General features: G+C 42.7%; 1 protein-coding gene across 4 annotated transcripts in view; it reads left to right on the top strand.

Annotated features, from left to right (window-relative positions):
• The window catches only part of ldlrap1b (low density lipoprotein receptor adaptor protein 1b), a 45,244-nt gene extending 30,071 nt beyond the window's left edge, over positions 1-15,173 (top strand). Inside the window, exons 6-10 of one of the 4 annotated variants that reach the window (XM_063498793.1) lie at positions 5,726-5,821; positions 9,719-9,813; positions 10,205-10,239; positions 12,903-12,934; positions 13,921-14,073. In XM_063498793.1, the coding sequence (XP_063354863.1) occupies positions 5,726-5,821; positions 9,719-9,813; positions 10,205-10,239; positions 12,903-12,934; positions 13,921-13,967 (305 nt within the window). In that variant the 3' untranslated portion in view covers positions 13,968-14,073. Of the gene's footprint in view, positions 1-5,725; positions 5,822-9,718; positions 9,853-10,204; positions 10,240-12,902; positions 12,935-13,920 lie in introns of all 4 variants that reach the window. The other 3 variants (XM_063498792.1, XM_063498791.1, XM_063498790.1) reach the window with 3 other exon arrangements.
• Positions 15,174-16,064: the final 891 nt, after the last annotated feature.

Raw genomic sequence — 16,064 nt, 5'->3', positions numbered from 1 at the left:
CAGAGGGGCTCAAGGCAGGAAACGCAGCATTTGGTGATGCATACGAGTTCTAGATTTCAGTAAGTCAGTGAGTTCAAACGTGTTTCTCTTTAAAACTATGTCCAGTTAATTTTGAGCCCTGAAAAAAGTCCCTAATTCGAAACAGTTCATTGCATGATTTTGCTAAACCTCTTGAATCAAAGCTGAAAGTCTGCACTTCAACCACATCTGTACCGTCTGATTTAAAATCCACTGTGGTGGAGAACAGAGGCAATATTACCAAAGTTAAATATTTATGGACCTGACTCTGAATGTAAAAAATAAAAACAGAGAAAGATTGAGCTTGGGAAGATGGCAGTGGGGAAAAGCACAAACGGTACACATTTAATACAGAAATTAATGTATAAACCTTTAGGTATTAATAAAACCATCCATCAATTTTCTAAGCTGCCTGCGACTCTCCATCAACAAACCTGAGAAATTCCACCAAAAATAATTAAGAAAATAGAAATTTAGCTGGAAGCTAACAAAGTATATTTATATTTTTGTTGAGTTGTGTTGAGCCTCTTTAAAACCCAGTTGAACAGTAGGTGTGAGTGTCAAAGGAACCGTGGAGGCAGCAGCCAATCAGAGAGCTGTGTGAGGCCAACGTTTCTGCAGCTCAGCAGAAACATGCATGTAATTTTCTGCACGTATGACTCCAGAGTAAATGAGCAATTCTTGCCACATAATATCAGTTTCTGCATCGGCGCCCCCTCAACCATTTTCTCTAATCTTTACGTTTGTATCACCCTGTGAGTGCTCTTTGAATTTTGTGATTATCCTTTGTCGTCTTGTCCTACACCTGCCTTCCCCGTGCATGCACCGTTTAGTTGTTTTCTATTCCCTCTCCATCCAAATCCATCGCTTCTTCTGTTTTTTGTTTTTTTCCTAAGGAGTGGAGAAGAGCGACTGAGGGGGATGGGGATGAGAAGAGAGGGGCAAGAAAGCATGAAAGGCAGGGTAGGGAGGGGTGTTTGGATGGCAAGTGTGTGAGAGAGAAAGGAAAATGATTGTGTGTGTGTGTGTGTGTGTGTGTGTGTGTGTGTGTGTGTGTGTGTGTGTGTGTGTGTGTCGGCGGGAGCTCAGCCTCCTGACAGATTCAGTGTCAGTGTCATTGATCCCGTCTCAAGCGATGGCGTGCTTATTTATTCAGTCCTTTCGAGACGCACGCTTGCTCTGTTTAAAAATCCAGCCGCCTCTTTCTTTCCTGCAACATTTCCACAGCTTCCTCTGCTCTTACTGTGGAGATTCCACTGTGGCCACATTTCCATTTTGACGAGGTATTATTTTATTTTCCCCCCATCAAAATCAAGGCCACGGACTCCTCGCCTCACACCTCTTCGTTTGTCTTTTTTTGTATTTCTGAGTCGAATATTAAAGAGTACAGTTTAGTGCAGACAGCCTCACTCGCCCCATCCTTCTCCTTCCCTCGCTCTACACTTTTCACCTCGAATTTTTAATGTGGGCGAAGTCGCTTAATTGAACGAGTTGTTATCTGTTCTGTGGGGTTATGGAGGGGAATATATATATATATATATATATATATATATGTATATATGTATATTTTATAAAGAAGTAGTGGTGCTCTCTTGTGACAGGGAAGAAGAAAGAGAGATGGGGAGAAGGAAAAAAAATCCTTTGGAGTCTGTTTTCATTAAAGTTGCAAGACCCCGGGGACGAGGGCAGGAAGGGAGATATCCACTGCATGTCTGTGTGGTTTGCTTGTTTCTTACAAGCTCTCCACCACCACCCACCGTGGTTCTGCACATTCCTGACCCACATTCCTCTGTATATTACAGATCCCATCTCTGCTCATAAATCTGCCTTCATAGAATATTCACTGCAAAACACTACAGCAAGCTTTGAACTGCCATATCTGTGAGTTGGCTCCATGTTTAGCAGCAGACTGAAAAGTGCACACGTGAGGATCTGCAGGAGAGAAAAAAACGGGTGCCCTGGGAAATTTTTCTAACGCTGCCATTACCAAGCGACCCGGGCTCATGGGAAATGTTATTTTCACTGCACCAAGAATGACGCTGCGTATAAGAAAGTTGTGGTTAGAAAAGCAGAAAGCGACATTTCATCTCAAGCAGTGAGGCGGGCTTTTGAATAAAGCTCTATAATCTATTTTTAAGACGAGCTGTAGAACTTTATTCATGCTAAAAGTTTGGGAATTCTTGATTTATAACAGCCAAAACATTAAACAGAGCCTATAAACAAAGTGGAATAACTCAATAAAATGAAACATATGGATATAAAATGGCTCAATAAGTTTAAAAGGGCAGAAAAATGATTAAAAAATAAATGAGCTTGTATATAGAAATGTAAAAATGCTGTATAACAACATGAAAAAGACCAAGTAAATCCTCTTATTAATGAACTTTATTCTCTTTTTTTGCATTTTTAAAACTTCAAAGCTGCAGTTGTTTTTGGTAAATTTCACAACGTGATAATTTTATTTGTTTTTTCTGACCAATTTAATCAAATTGGACTGAACTAAAAATTTTATCGAGGCTTATGGATGTTTTGCCGTCCCGCAAAAATGATGGAATCGATAAACCTCGAGGATTCTCCTTCAGCTTCCTTTTGTTTTGGAAACTGTAGCAAATGCACAAATCACAGATATGACTCACAAATATTTCTTAACAAATGGCTGTTTTTATGAAACACATCAAAGCTGCAAGACAGAAAACTCAACGCAGTCTGCCCCGAAAACAGAAAATCCACAAAATAAATGAAAGCGGGCATCGGTGTTTTTGGCAGAGAAACTCCAAACAAAAACCAGGACGGACACTTAAATGGAAGAAAACCAGATTACAGTGGGCTGAAGAGAAGTGGTCATGGGCTGCGGGGTCAATCACAAATCTGTGAAAAGAAAATGCACACCTTTCCTCATGTATGACATGAATACACATGTAAGGTAAAAGAGCAGGAGAGACTGTGAACTGAAACTTTGGACAGAATTGCTTAACAAGTGGCAAAAAAATATTTTGGCTTTCTTAACTTAATGAATCGCTGTGATTGGCCCCAAATAAACGGAGGTGTGAAAATCAGGTAGAGTGATGCTAGCGCTCGTGTGACGACACTGGGTTCATTGAAAGATTTCTCAAACTGCACACGAGTACTTTCCGTCTCTGCACAGACGGATTTCCGTGCAGTGTTTCACATGTAGTTGTGTAATTCTGATGATTCATGCTGAAACGGTAAGTTTTAAAATATTTTAACACAATTCAAAAACACTTGTGAAACTCAAAGTGCGTGAGAGTCCTTAAAAAAGGGACTGAGTGAAATCAGTTTGCGCTTGTAGCTGCGTGTACGGTTCTGTAATGTGATGTTGTGGGAAAGAGGTTTCTGTGAGCTGCTGTGCTGCGCTCGGGTTGGTGGATCCTCTCTTGTTCCTCCACATATCGGCCATAGGAGTGAACAAAGGATGCAGCTCAAAGGCGTATCAGTGGAAGCGAGAAATTTCATGTTGCTCATTAAATGGCATGCCAGAGAGGAGTTGCAACATGCGCTTGTGCAAGCTTCAGCAGCGCCCTCATAGAACTGGTGAAATATGTGGTCGTATGTGACACAGCTCAGGCAGATTTCCGATTAATTACCGTCTGATGTCTGTAAATATTTATATGGCTTTTGTGTTGTTGTTATGTGTAAAACCACAGTTTGCCACAAAGTGTGATATCTGTACCACTACTGTTGCACAGCAGTACCTTCAGAGTCCCTCGAGAAGCGAGTTTTGCCACTCTGCAGCCATGTTTCCGTTTGCAAATGCTGAAATGTGCCCGTCAAACAGCTGCTAACATGTTTCCTGCTTTGACTGTTGATTGGCTCTTCTGGGGCTGCAGGACAACCATCATCTCCAGTCCCCCCGCATAGATCATCGACCAGGATTTATTTAGTCGCGTCTCTGTTCCTTTTATAATGTTTCAGGTCAAACTCTGTGTCCAGTACAGCTCTGTAAGCCTAATAAATTACTTGAAAGTCCTCGATTCTATTCAGGAGCTATCCTGGAGCTGATCAAATCCACTCGGGTCCACATTGAAAGCCCCACAGAAGTTTTCTGCTTCAAGCTGTACAGAGCACGTGAGGAGGGCAGGAAATTAAACACTAAAAGATCCTGTGCTGCTAAAACGCTTCTGGTGTGACTTAAAGCCGTGCAAAGAGTGGGACAAAGATGTGTCTGAGACATGGCGTCACAGACATGCACCCAGTGTATTTCCCGGGGTTTGCCTAAAGGAAGTGTTTTCTGTCCCCAGTTAACTCTGCGTGCAGTTTGAAGTTGTGGCTCTGACATGTGTGAATAATACAGGCCCTGAAACTGCTCTGCTGGACTGAGATTAACAGAAATGTTGTGCAGGAAGTCGCAGGGAGCTGTTGCTCTGCATGGAGAAACTTTTCAGCGGAACGCTCGGGCCAAACACAGACCCAGGCGCTCCCTGTTTAAAGGCTATGGTTACAAACCCTGCTGTAGCTGGCAGATGATTTGAGTAATAGTCTTAACATGTTCAAAGATTTCTCTTTTTTTAGGGGGGGGGGGACTCTCCATGCAGAGCAACAGCTCCCTGCTCAATTATTTGACATTACAAAAAATTTAGCCTCTACATTTGGGAACAGTACAGCAGCAGAAGTTTTGAAAAGATTCATTAATTAAGCTTTAAATGAAATCTTTCAAGTTTTTTTTGTTTACTTTTGATGATCATGGCTTATAGCCAATGAAAATCACAAATCTAGTGTCTCAGATTCTGAAAAGATCAACCAAACATGATCAACACTGAAATATCAAACGTCTGAAAAATATGCTCATTTATACGCTCTGTTGAAAGTTGTTGCTCCTCGAGGTTTCTCAGATTCTCTGTGGGGCTCAGGTCAGACAAGTTGGTAGGCCGGACACTTTTGGTACTACTGCAAATTTCCTCTACTGATGGGAAAAGAAATCTGCATCTCCAGAGAGCTTGTCAGCAGACGGAAGCGTGACGTTTTCTAAAACCTCCTGGGACACGCTGTGTTGACTTTGGCTTCTGAGCCTCTTCCTCCAGACTGCAGGACCTCAGTTTCCAAACTGCATCTTTTATCTGAAAAGAGGATTTTGAGCCACAGAGAAACCATCATGTTTATTTTTTTTAAACCAAACACTTCTGATGTAATGTCTGGTTTAGGATTGGTGATGTTGGGAATGATGTGGTTGTAGCCTCCTTCCTGAAAACAACTGTGTGTTGTTGCTCTTGATGCTGTGACACCAGCCTCAGTCTGCTCGTGTGATGCTCTCCAAATTTCTTGAATCGACTGTTCTTTACAACCATTTAAAGTCTGCGGTCGTCTCTGTTGTTTGTGCACCTTTTCCTGTTGCGCTTGCCGATTAATATTCTTCGATACAGCTTTCAGGCTCTTCAGCAGTGACCTTCTGTGTCTTACTGTCCTCATGGAGCATGTCGATAATCATCAAAATTAAAGCAAAAGACGCCCTGGGATATTTCACTTTGCACATAATGAATATAGAATTTGTGAACATTTTAAACTGAATGTATGCTTGTTGAGTGAAACGTTTAACCACATCTGAGCTGCTTGAAGGCAAACTGTTCTTTGCAGCACAACCACTCTGGCCCTGTGGTTAGAACTTCCTGAATCACAGATTGTCCTCACTGACTGCACTGTTTTCATTTTCTTTCTTTTCCTTTTTGTTGTCCTGCTCTGTGTTTCTGTTCAGAGAAAGAGAAACGAGTAAAGTCGAGTTCAGATGGGGAAGGAGCCAGCAGCTCTCAGTCGGACAGCTCGGCCAGCCAGGGCAGCCTGAAGGGAGGAGGTGAGTCACGTCACCCATCATCACATCTTTTTCTCTCTTCCTCTTTCTCTCTGTCTCTCTCTCCGTGTCGCAGCAATCGTAGCCTCAAGGGAAGGAAGAGTGTTCAGCCACTTGTCAAAGGTTTGCCTACATCAAGGCTGCAGGTCAGCTGATGACAGTCTGCTTTTCATTGGTTACCATTTCTCACTAACATCACAAAAGTTAACAGTAGGTGACTTTTTAAGGCAGTTACATGCGGTGATAATGGTGCTGCTGATGATCTGGTTAATTTGAACAAATAAAAGCCACACTGCAGTCGTTGTGGATGCATTAAACCGAATCTTGGTTCAGCGATTCCCCTGACATTTTTATGAAAACAAAGGACTGCTATCATGCTGTTATTCCGCCTGACTCTGGAAGCACAATTACAGCCCTGTTTGTTTAGAAAGCATGAAAGAATTTCACATTTCTGTTGCCCCCATTGTTCGATCAGACCCTAAGCATCCGCTGAGCCAGATGACCTGAAGGCATTATTAATCCCATACATGTCCACATCCAGGGAATAAATTACACGAAAAGCATCATGTTGTTTCACGATGCCTTATTTTTGTGCATGTTGTGTTTGTGCATGCCTTTCCCTGTCCCGACCCGATCCTTTCAATATTTGTTTGGAGTGGCCATTTCTTCCCAGGAAAGTCTTAAAAACATCAGCTTTGTACTCCTCTGCTCAGCCAGCAGGCCTCCCGTCAGAGGAGTGCAGCTCCCTAAATGTGTTCTGATGCTTTATTTGGCTCTGCAGTGCTGCACGTGCAGCGCTTCATGGTCAACACGGGCTTTAAAGATGATCCTCTGTGAGAAGACTCAACAAAGCAGAGATTTTGCAAACAGAGAGGCTTTTTTTGGACTAACATTATCCTACTGACCCTCTGGTGGGTCATTTAGCTGCCAGTGGACTGCGTTTCTGTGAGGCAAATTAGCATAATTTCACAGCAGAGTAAAGCTCGGTGCTCTGGAGTTTTCGCTGCCAGCCCTGAAGCAGTGATCAGGGACAGCAGAGACATTTATCTGCTCTTCACTGTGTGGCTGATGCACTAGCAGCGTGTCAGAGACTCTCGGGATCAGTGGCGTTGTCGGAGGTGAGTCAGCTTTATTTGTGACACACGATACCCTCGACTTTCTCCCAGCGCCAGGCCTGTAAATGCCACGTCCTGCCATAACCTGATTGTTGGGGGATTTTTGCCTGCAGGAGATGAATCATCCTCTCAGTCTCTTCCTCTTCACAAGGTTAAAAGTAGAGCTTAGTTTCCTTATAATTTAATCTGATGGAGGAGATGATGATCATTTTCTTGATTAAAAGTTTCAGCACTCAAGTGTTTATGCATAGTTCTGTGACACGATATGAAGCAGCAACTTAGAAACTTTTTTAGTCTTTATTTAAACAGGAAGTGAAACAGCTGTGATTAAGAGATAGACAGCACTAAACAAGCATGTGCAGTCAGTACATGCTTATTCCAGGGCTTGTGTATCAAGGTGTAATACAAATTAATCTGGTCCTAAAATTATGGAACTGAACAATAAAACATGTATTTTAGTTAAACTAAGTTAAAATGCAAGAAGCAGTGTGTGGAAAAAGTCAAATCTTACTGCTTCTGTAGGAATTAAGAGGGTAAGCAGCAGCCAGGTGCTGCTGGTCAAATGTACTCGATTAATTGATCATCAGCAAGTGTGAGCACATCTATAAAAGGCCGATCGGAAGCTTTCAGGTGTGGTAACGTAATGCCAAGGAGGAAAAGGAGGAAAAACATCAACAGTGGTCTTAAATAAGCAGGTTTTGCTGCCCATCAGTCTGCGAAGTGTTACACTTTCAAACAATTTCAAGTCCATCATTCTGCAGTGAGAACGATTATTCACAAGCGGAGAACATTTAGGAAGCTGCCAATCTTCCCAGGAGTGGATACCACAGCAAAGTCACCCCAAGGTCAAACCATGCAAAAAAACTAAGAGCCAACAAAACCCCCAAATCACTCCATCTTAGACTCTGCAGGCCTCAGTTAGCACTTAAAGTTTAAAGTTCATGACAGCACAGTTACAAAGACTGAACAAGTATAGCTTGTTTGGAAGGATTACCGGGAGGAAGCTTCTTCTCTCTCGTGAACTTTAAAGTATTCCAGAGTCAGATGTGCTTGATTCAAATTGTGTTATGCAACAGGACAGTGATCCCAAACACAGCAGCAAATCTGCAGATTAGCTGAAAAAGAAAAGAATGGAGGTGCTGCAGTGGCCCAGACAAAGTCCAGGCTTCAGTCTGACTGGAACGCTGTTGTTCATCGAAGAGTAGATGATTTTTTTTGTTGTTGTATCCTGATCTATAAAACCTTAGACGTCAAAAAGACGACTGTCCGTTTAAAATCAAAAGAAGCAAAAAACTTTTGGTATCATCTATTTATCCACTTTAAGAAAAGGTTTGCTTGTTAATCGCCTTTCAGGTAATTGATTGATTAATTAGTTCTACCTTGTTTGTTCACAGACCCTGTCTTTCACTAAAGTAATAAATAAACTTTTAAGTGAGCGGTATTAATCATCAGATGAGTCCTTCCCCTCCCCGTGAAGGTCTGTCTCACAATATTGCCTTTTTCATAACAGGAGGCGGTCTGAATGCCTTCTGTTGACACACAGGACAGACTGCATGAAAATCTTATTGCATGCTGACTCAGTTATACGGGACCATTTTCCCTTAAGGAGCATAAAATCTAGTAAAAAGGTCAGCTAAGGACTGAAGAGTATTTATATCCCACCATTAGAAGAGTTATTCTGGTTTTACTGTTCTCAGAGGGTGACATTAGCCTAAAGACTCGACTGAAATTAGTGTTGACACACATTATTGACACGCATTAATCATCGGGCAGGGCCATTACGAGCCAATCCCATTACAGTTCAGCAGTGTCGCCGTAGTCAGGCGTGGGGTTACTGCGTGCTCACTTATCACTAAGTGACGTGCCACATATGGCTGAATTGATGAGATGCTTTAGAAGCTTGATGATGAGAAGTGTGGGGGCTGTTCTGCCCGTTTCCAGCTCCACATTTTCATTCTTTGCATGATTCACATTTTAAACTAGCTTTTATTTCATACTGAGCTGCTACACAGGCCCCCAACAAACAAGCTGTCATGGCCTTTACTTTAAATCAACTGTCTTCTGATTGGTTGCCCCTCAGAAACAGAAAGGGGTGGGGCTTCTGTGCTCACAGAGACTGAGATGACCATGTCTCTATGGCCCAAGAAGCTACTGTCCAAGACTGAGGGTCTCTTTGTGTCGCCTGGGACCAGTTTGGCATGGGAGACCCTAACAGGGGCTCTTGCTCCCAGGATCTCACCAGGAACCAGGAATGCACAAACACCGCCACTATGATAAGGTGGCGATTCATCAGGTTGTCATGGTTCTGTACAAAAAGTGCAATTCTCACTCTGGATTAGCAGGGAGAGAGTTCAATGAACTTGAGATCTTTGTAACATCTTCAGATAAGTGGGAGATGGACAGATGGATCTCTCTGACATCATAACAAACTATTTTTAAGGCTGAGCACGTTGATATTTGAAACTTTGACCGCATGTAATCTGTTAAGCATCAGCTGTGTTTAAGTTCCAACCGCCTCCTGTGTTGGACGAGAGTCTCGTCTTTTAATTTGCTTCTGTGCTTTTTAGTTTATTTGGATACGATTGTGTTTGTCGCTGCCCATCGTCGACCTTCAGCACAAACTTTTACTGAGATCAATCCAGCCCTCGCCCTCGAACATGAGCAAAATCTCATGTGTCCACTTTAGCCACTTGACTTCCTGCTTCTTCGTGTTTGTTGACCATCACAGGTGCCCGTGCGGTTTTTAGGAGTAAATTAATGTTACGAACTTTGTTTTGATTTTCAGAAGTCGCCACGGGGAAACTTTTGGATTTGGCTGAGGGAGCGAACGCGGCGCTGACCCACTCAGGAACAAAGCAGACCCAATCGGATCCCTTTACGGTGCATAATCACGCAACAGAGAACAACAATACTGTATGGGTAAGACGAGAGAAGGGCTGGTCAGTACGTTTCAGCTGTTTAAGCTTGATAAGAAGACTGCCGTGCTGGAAATGGTGATTAAGCGTCTGAGTGATGTACTGTACCTGTTGTATTCAAAGGAGTGTATTCTACAGCCGAGCCGCTGCCGTGATGAAGCACACAATAGCCTATTGAACAGAATGGGCCTTATCAAATAACTGGCGAGGGTGTGGGGCTGCAAACAGCATAACTCAACCTCCTGAGAGCATAGAGGAGACTTTGTGCATGTTAATGTATAATAAATATGGACTGTTATCACCTCATAAGACAAAAACTCTGAATTTAACCGGTGTGTGTTTTTTCTGTCTGGCAGGAGTTGGAGGACGGTCTGGACGAGGCTTTCTCAAGGTGAGGAGATGAGTTAATTTGGGTTTTCCCTGAAGCTCAGGCTCTAATGAGCTGCTGTTTTGGGATCAGGAGTCTGTAGTTTGGGCTGCAGTTGTAGTAAACACTGCCTCTCCCTCCGCTTGACTCACCCCAGCTCAGTTTACAGGCCCTGACTCAGCTGACACCCTCCCTGAGTCATGCTTGATTGCCACACACTGATTTCCTACGAGGGGGGAAAAGAAGACGGATTGCTTGGTATTTATATCCCAAGCCCAATGAAGATGTTGTTATTTGCAGTATAGGAAAGTCTTTTTGCCCTCACAGCTGTTAATCTAACTCTGATATCTTACTAGGTTGGACCACAGGAACATTTACACATGCCACTTTCAACAGAGCAGACGTCTGAGTGCATACGGAGCGAGGCTTTTATAGTTCAAATAAACCAAAAACTAAATTAAAAAAGTGGGTGCAGGAAAAAAAAACAGTTAACTGCTATAAAAAACAAAAGCTCTTTGAAAGGAATGAAAATGAAAGGATAATTTGTACTTGGAAAACTGACTCGAAACAAAAATGTGGAGGAAGTTTGTTTAGTTTCAGGCTGTGTTTGTTGAAACTTTGAATGTTTTCATGACTGTACATCAAACTAGGAACTTGAATATGAAGCACAGGAAACACGAGGTCTTCAGGTTCAAGGTTGACTGGGAAGTCCGTTGTCTCTGCTTAACTTCTGTCTGTCCCATTAACAAACTGGTCAGAGTGGAGCTGGAGGCCGCTGTGACTGATGCTTCAATTTGGGCCCCATCGGCAGGCCTCTCTGATAAGTGGCGGTGGTCTGCTGTCAAGTTTGCACTCTGCAAATGTTTACAGCTTTTCATTTTACGGCCATAAAGACTCGTTCAGCTTTTTACGACTGCGTTTATTTCCTTTGGCTCTGCTTTTCATTCCCTCTTAATTCTGCAGTGGGCCTCACATTCTCTCACTTTTCATTTAGTGGCGGGCGAATGGGCGGCTCAGTCTCTGTAATCAAGCACTAAGAGGCCATTTTAGCCCCGTTATCAGATGATTATTTGTCTGCACACACTGTAATTACACCCTAACGCCATTAGCCGCCCTCTCTGTGATTAACGAGGATGCTCCCAGCATCAGCAGAGATGCATCCGCCAACTGGAAGTTCGGATTCCCAGAGGGAAAGGTCGACTTCTTTGTCCGTCAGGAGGAGCTGATTGTGCTGGTTGATGAGGGGTCAGAGCGAGAGAGTGAAAAAATTAGAGGCAATTTATGAGTCTGTGAATGAGGATGTCACTGAGTAATGAAGTTATTTACAGTTTAGCACGAGGAGTGAAATGAGCTCCAGATTAATGGATTGTTTACAGCACAGTAAATGTGACTTTTTAATCACTGTTCTGTCTGATTAAGAAACAGCTCAGTATTATTTCAGATTAAAGAAACAGCAGCAGAGATTAGTGGTCAGAGGGTCTGTAACTCATTATTAGGCGCGAGCAGCACACGCACCATATGTAGCTGCTTTACACACAGGCACAAATTAAGAGTTTCTTAATGCGTTAAATAAACTTGTTGTTTGTGATCCAGGACATTTGAACTCTTTAAGCAAAGTGTTATCGATAAACTTTGCTCTCTGGATTAAAAATTCAGATGATAGTTAAAAATATTACTCTCCAAGATGTCGATTGGTAAATATTTTTACTTAATAAAAAAAGCACCTTTGAGTTGTTCCTCTTTCTTCACTGTCAGTGAGTTTTAACTTCATGCCAAATCTCAGAGGATAAGTCAAGTTTTTCTGCATTTTAAAGACATTTTGCTGTCTTAAATGAAAGAAACGCATCCGTATGACTCTTTTGGAACCGTCCTGTTATTTAATGGTTTATGTTTTACTTGCTTTAGATGGCCACAGGTGACCACAGGTGTCAGTAAGAAGGGTGTAAAGCTGACAGAAGTACTGCTATAAGTGCTAAATTTATGCCCTATAGTTTGCTGGATTGTTCCCTTAAAGGGCCGGTTTTGATCCCCAGAATGAGCCAAAGTACACAGTGTTGTGAAACTGCAGGATGTTTCACAGTTCATAAAGTAACAAGCAATGCTTGAACTTTTTGTTTCATTTCTTTTTTTTCTCATGCTCCTAAATAATCGTGCTTTTTACTGAGCTCAGAAACTCGCTCACTCTTAAAGTGAGAGCATGCATTCAGACTTGGTAACATTTCCCACAGTGATGGTTTTTAAAAGGAGCGCGTCTGAAAGACTCTCAGTTCTACTGAAGGGATGCAGCACCCCTCGTCGGTGTTTGAGGGCAGTGATGGACGTGTCGTTCCAAAATCTGTTAAACCGATCGAGGCCGTCACGTGGCTTTCACTTGCGTTTCATGTCGCTGTGTTGTCAGCCTCCCATCAGCACAGCAGTGTTTCCTGCTAGGCTGAAGGTGAGCTCGGTGGTTCCAAACAAAGCTGCCAAGATGCCCTCACACAGAGTAACAGAGCCAGGACAAGCTTTCAGAGCTTTCCTTTAATTTATCACCAGTCTGTCCACTGCCTCTGTTGTCAGCTGTGACTGTTGTTGGGATTTGAGATTCTGCACTGCCCTCTGCTGGCTGGATCAGCCCAGTTGCTTTATAATTAGGCCTTTCAGGAGAGTTTGTTGCCTGACTTGTGATGTTTTCTTTGCACCCTCAGCCGCAGTCTGGATAGCTTTGAATCCTACTCAGGTAATAATATCATGTCACTGGATGTTGTGACCTCATCGTCCTGTCGTCAACCTCACTGTTTAAGCCTGCTCATCTGTGCGGGTAGCCGTGATCAACCACCCCACGTGTCTCCACATCATGTTTCATGACAGGAACCATTAACATAGCACAGAACCGTAGCTCGACTAACGTTAGAGCACAGTGAGGAGGAAGCCTTCCCTCTTTTACCATTTCACTGTTTAAAAAGTATGAGGGACGTCTCTGCCACAGATCATGATGTTTCCTCTACTTTGTCCACGCCATCATCACAGATGTTTGAGTGTTTGCCTCACATCCATCAGCTTTAACACAGAGACGGAGAGTGGCACGTTCATAGGAAGTAAAAATAAGCTCTTCTGTTTATGATCAGAGGAGCTCATGTTAGATTGTTATGGCTGTTTAAATAGGGGATTTGTTTCATTTCCACATCTGGCCACATTGTTATTATTTTCTAATCATTTTCATTAAAAATTTGATGTCCATTTTTATGTTCCTGTTTTTTGTGCACGCTGTACCGACCATTATCAAAGATTTGTAAACGTTGCAAACAGCAAATCAGATTTTATAGACTGTATAGAAAAGATGGACATTATCCTTTGACGTGTTCCAGATGTCCTTTTCTTCAGTAGTGCTTTCAAGTTCCTTCTGGGGTGTCCTTAGACATTCCCAAACCAGATGCGATCTCTGCGGGGAACTGCTCCCAGTTGTGTGGAACCTCAAAAATAGTTCAGGAAGCCTAATTAGACCCCGAGCAAGCTCAACTGGGTCCTATCAGCACAGAGGAGAAACATCTCTCCTTTGAGCTTCCTCCAGACGTTGCTGACTCCATCTCAGCGATTCTGCCCCTGCACCCAAGTCATCTTTAGAGCTTCAGATGGAAGCCATGTCCGTCTTTTATATACAGTCTATGGTTTTACCAAAGCTGCTAATAAAATTTCTTTTTTTTTTCTTCCCCTTTGTCGCTACAGACTCGCTGAGTCTCGCACTAACCCCCAGGTCCTGGACATTGGGGTGAACCCTCAGGACTTCAGCACTGAAGAGTGCCTGTCCCCCGGCAAATGGGACCAAGAGGAGTCGGACTTCACGGCACAAAAAGACACGTGGGGGTTCTAACATGAAGCCTCGGCCAAGAAGGGAAAACCAGGGAAACGAGGAGCCCGGTGGTAAACATGTCCGAACACTGAAGTGACGAAACGGACACTGTGACATCCGCCATGTTCCCCACCGCCTCCCTGCTGTCGTCTTCTCTCTGATGCATGCGTAGTTGCGTGACCGGAGGAGGACGGCGACATGAGCAGGCTGCTCACAGAACAGGCCAAAGCAATACAAACCATTTATTCCTTTTTTTAAAAGAAAAACATGCAGTCAGTTAATGTGCGTTGCAGTCTGTGTGTCACTCCTTTGTCTGTTTACTGTTGTTTGTGCTTGTGTACACCACGTGTTTGTGTGACTGTGCAGTATATATGTGTGCAAAGTGAGCCGAGTGCTGTTTGTGTCATAGTGAGGTCACAGAGGGTGCTGGTGAGTGTTTTATATACCTGAACATGGAGCACTGTAACTGGATTCGAGGGAAACTCACTGGTGAGGTTACTACCTGCGTGCTTCGGCCTTTTGTTGGGCACCAAAAGCTTTAAAAAATGCGTGCATGTGTCGGTCAGAGAGTGTTTGTGTAATAAGAACAAAGTGACAATCTTATTTTTTTTTTTTTTGTATTGCAAAATCTATTTTTGCACTGTGCATTCATCCGTGTTCAAAAGCACACATTTCATGTAAGGGAATTTAATGTCCACAAGTGTCAGCCTCATCATTTAGGACTATACGCAGTGCCTCTGTTCGCCCTTCCTCCTCATCCTTAAATATTTGACCCTCGGTGAGACTTCACCATCGCTGAAGACGACCTGAAAACAGTTATAAAAAACAAGCAGTGTGAGAGGATGCAGGTGTTACGCGGTGCTCCATCACCATATGTTAAATTATGTTCACTCCACTAGTTTACTATATTTTTCCCAGGGATGGATCCCAGTGTTATTTTAGCATTTGTTAATATATTCATTTAATTTAATTCATCAGTTTTCAATAAAAATCCAATTATCAGTATGTGTCACGTTTTATTCTGAAATCTAAATGTTGAATATTATTTTTATGTCACGTCTTCTCCACTGTGGGGATTTGCTGCTTGTTTTCTTTTCTTTTTCTTTTTTTGGACTTATTTGTCTAATTCAGAGCTCATAAAACTGTCTGCTTGCTTCTGCATATTTTTTTTTATTTATAGATAAAACAAATAATAAAATCATAAATTTTTAGTAGACATCGTAATAGAAATGCCTTTGTTCGCACAGTGGCGTGAGGCAAATCTGCACAAATCTAAAATTTTAATAATAAAAAAAAAAGAATGACTAAAAATAAAGTTTATGATCATGAGCGTTCAGGAGAGTTAGATGCTGTTGCTTGTCTGAGTCCTGAGACGACGTCTGTCAGCGTCCAAGAAAGGCGGGGACGGGGGGGGGGGGGCACCTGGTGAGCCTCACAGGTAATATTTGTTGTTTCTGAGACTGCGCTCTCACAGATCGGCTTATTTCAATGAGTCAACCCTTTTATTTAAAAATATTTAAATACTTGTAGCTTGTAATTGTAAGTTTCTTTTGACTTAAGATAAATGTGTACATTTAACTAAGAAAAAAATACTCAGAAGGTGGCGCCAAATCCTCATGTTTTTTCTGCATTTGGAGACGCATGCGCACAGGATCACAGACGGATCTCGGTTATTTCACTGCTTCGTCGAGGCAAAGGTCGAAATATGGGTCATTTACTTATTGTGTGGTCCACTTCTCAAAGAGCTCCAGCCGTCATCCCTCCACCTTTGCCTCCCAGCTGTGCTCTGGTCAACCATCCATGAGCTTCAACCTTCAGCTCACAGCGTGGACAGGAAGAGGCTGCCCGACAGCAGGTGAGCAGTCCACACTAAACACAATGTTAAAATGTTTTCTCTGTGGAGGTCATCAGTAAGAATAAACTCTTAATGACTCACCTGGGTAAACGAAGCTGTCTCAGTGCGCCATCTTGTGGTATTATAAGAACATACAGCCGATTTTTAATACGTGAAGTAAGACCA

This window comes from Pelmatolapia mariae, linkage group LG16_19, assembly GCF_036321145.2.
Source record: "Pelmatolapia mariae isolate MD_Pm_ZW linkage group LG16_19, Pm_UMD_F_2, whole genome shotgun sequence".
Taxonomy (NCBI): domain Eukaryota; kingdom Metazoa; phylum Chordata; class Actinopteri; order Cichliformes; family Cichlidae; genus Pelmatolapia; species Pelmatolapia mariae.
Note: the sequence above shows the minus strand (reverse complement) of the source record. Positions and strands in the feature narration are given on the sequence as shown.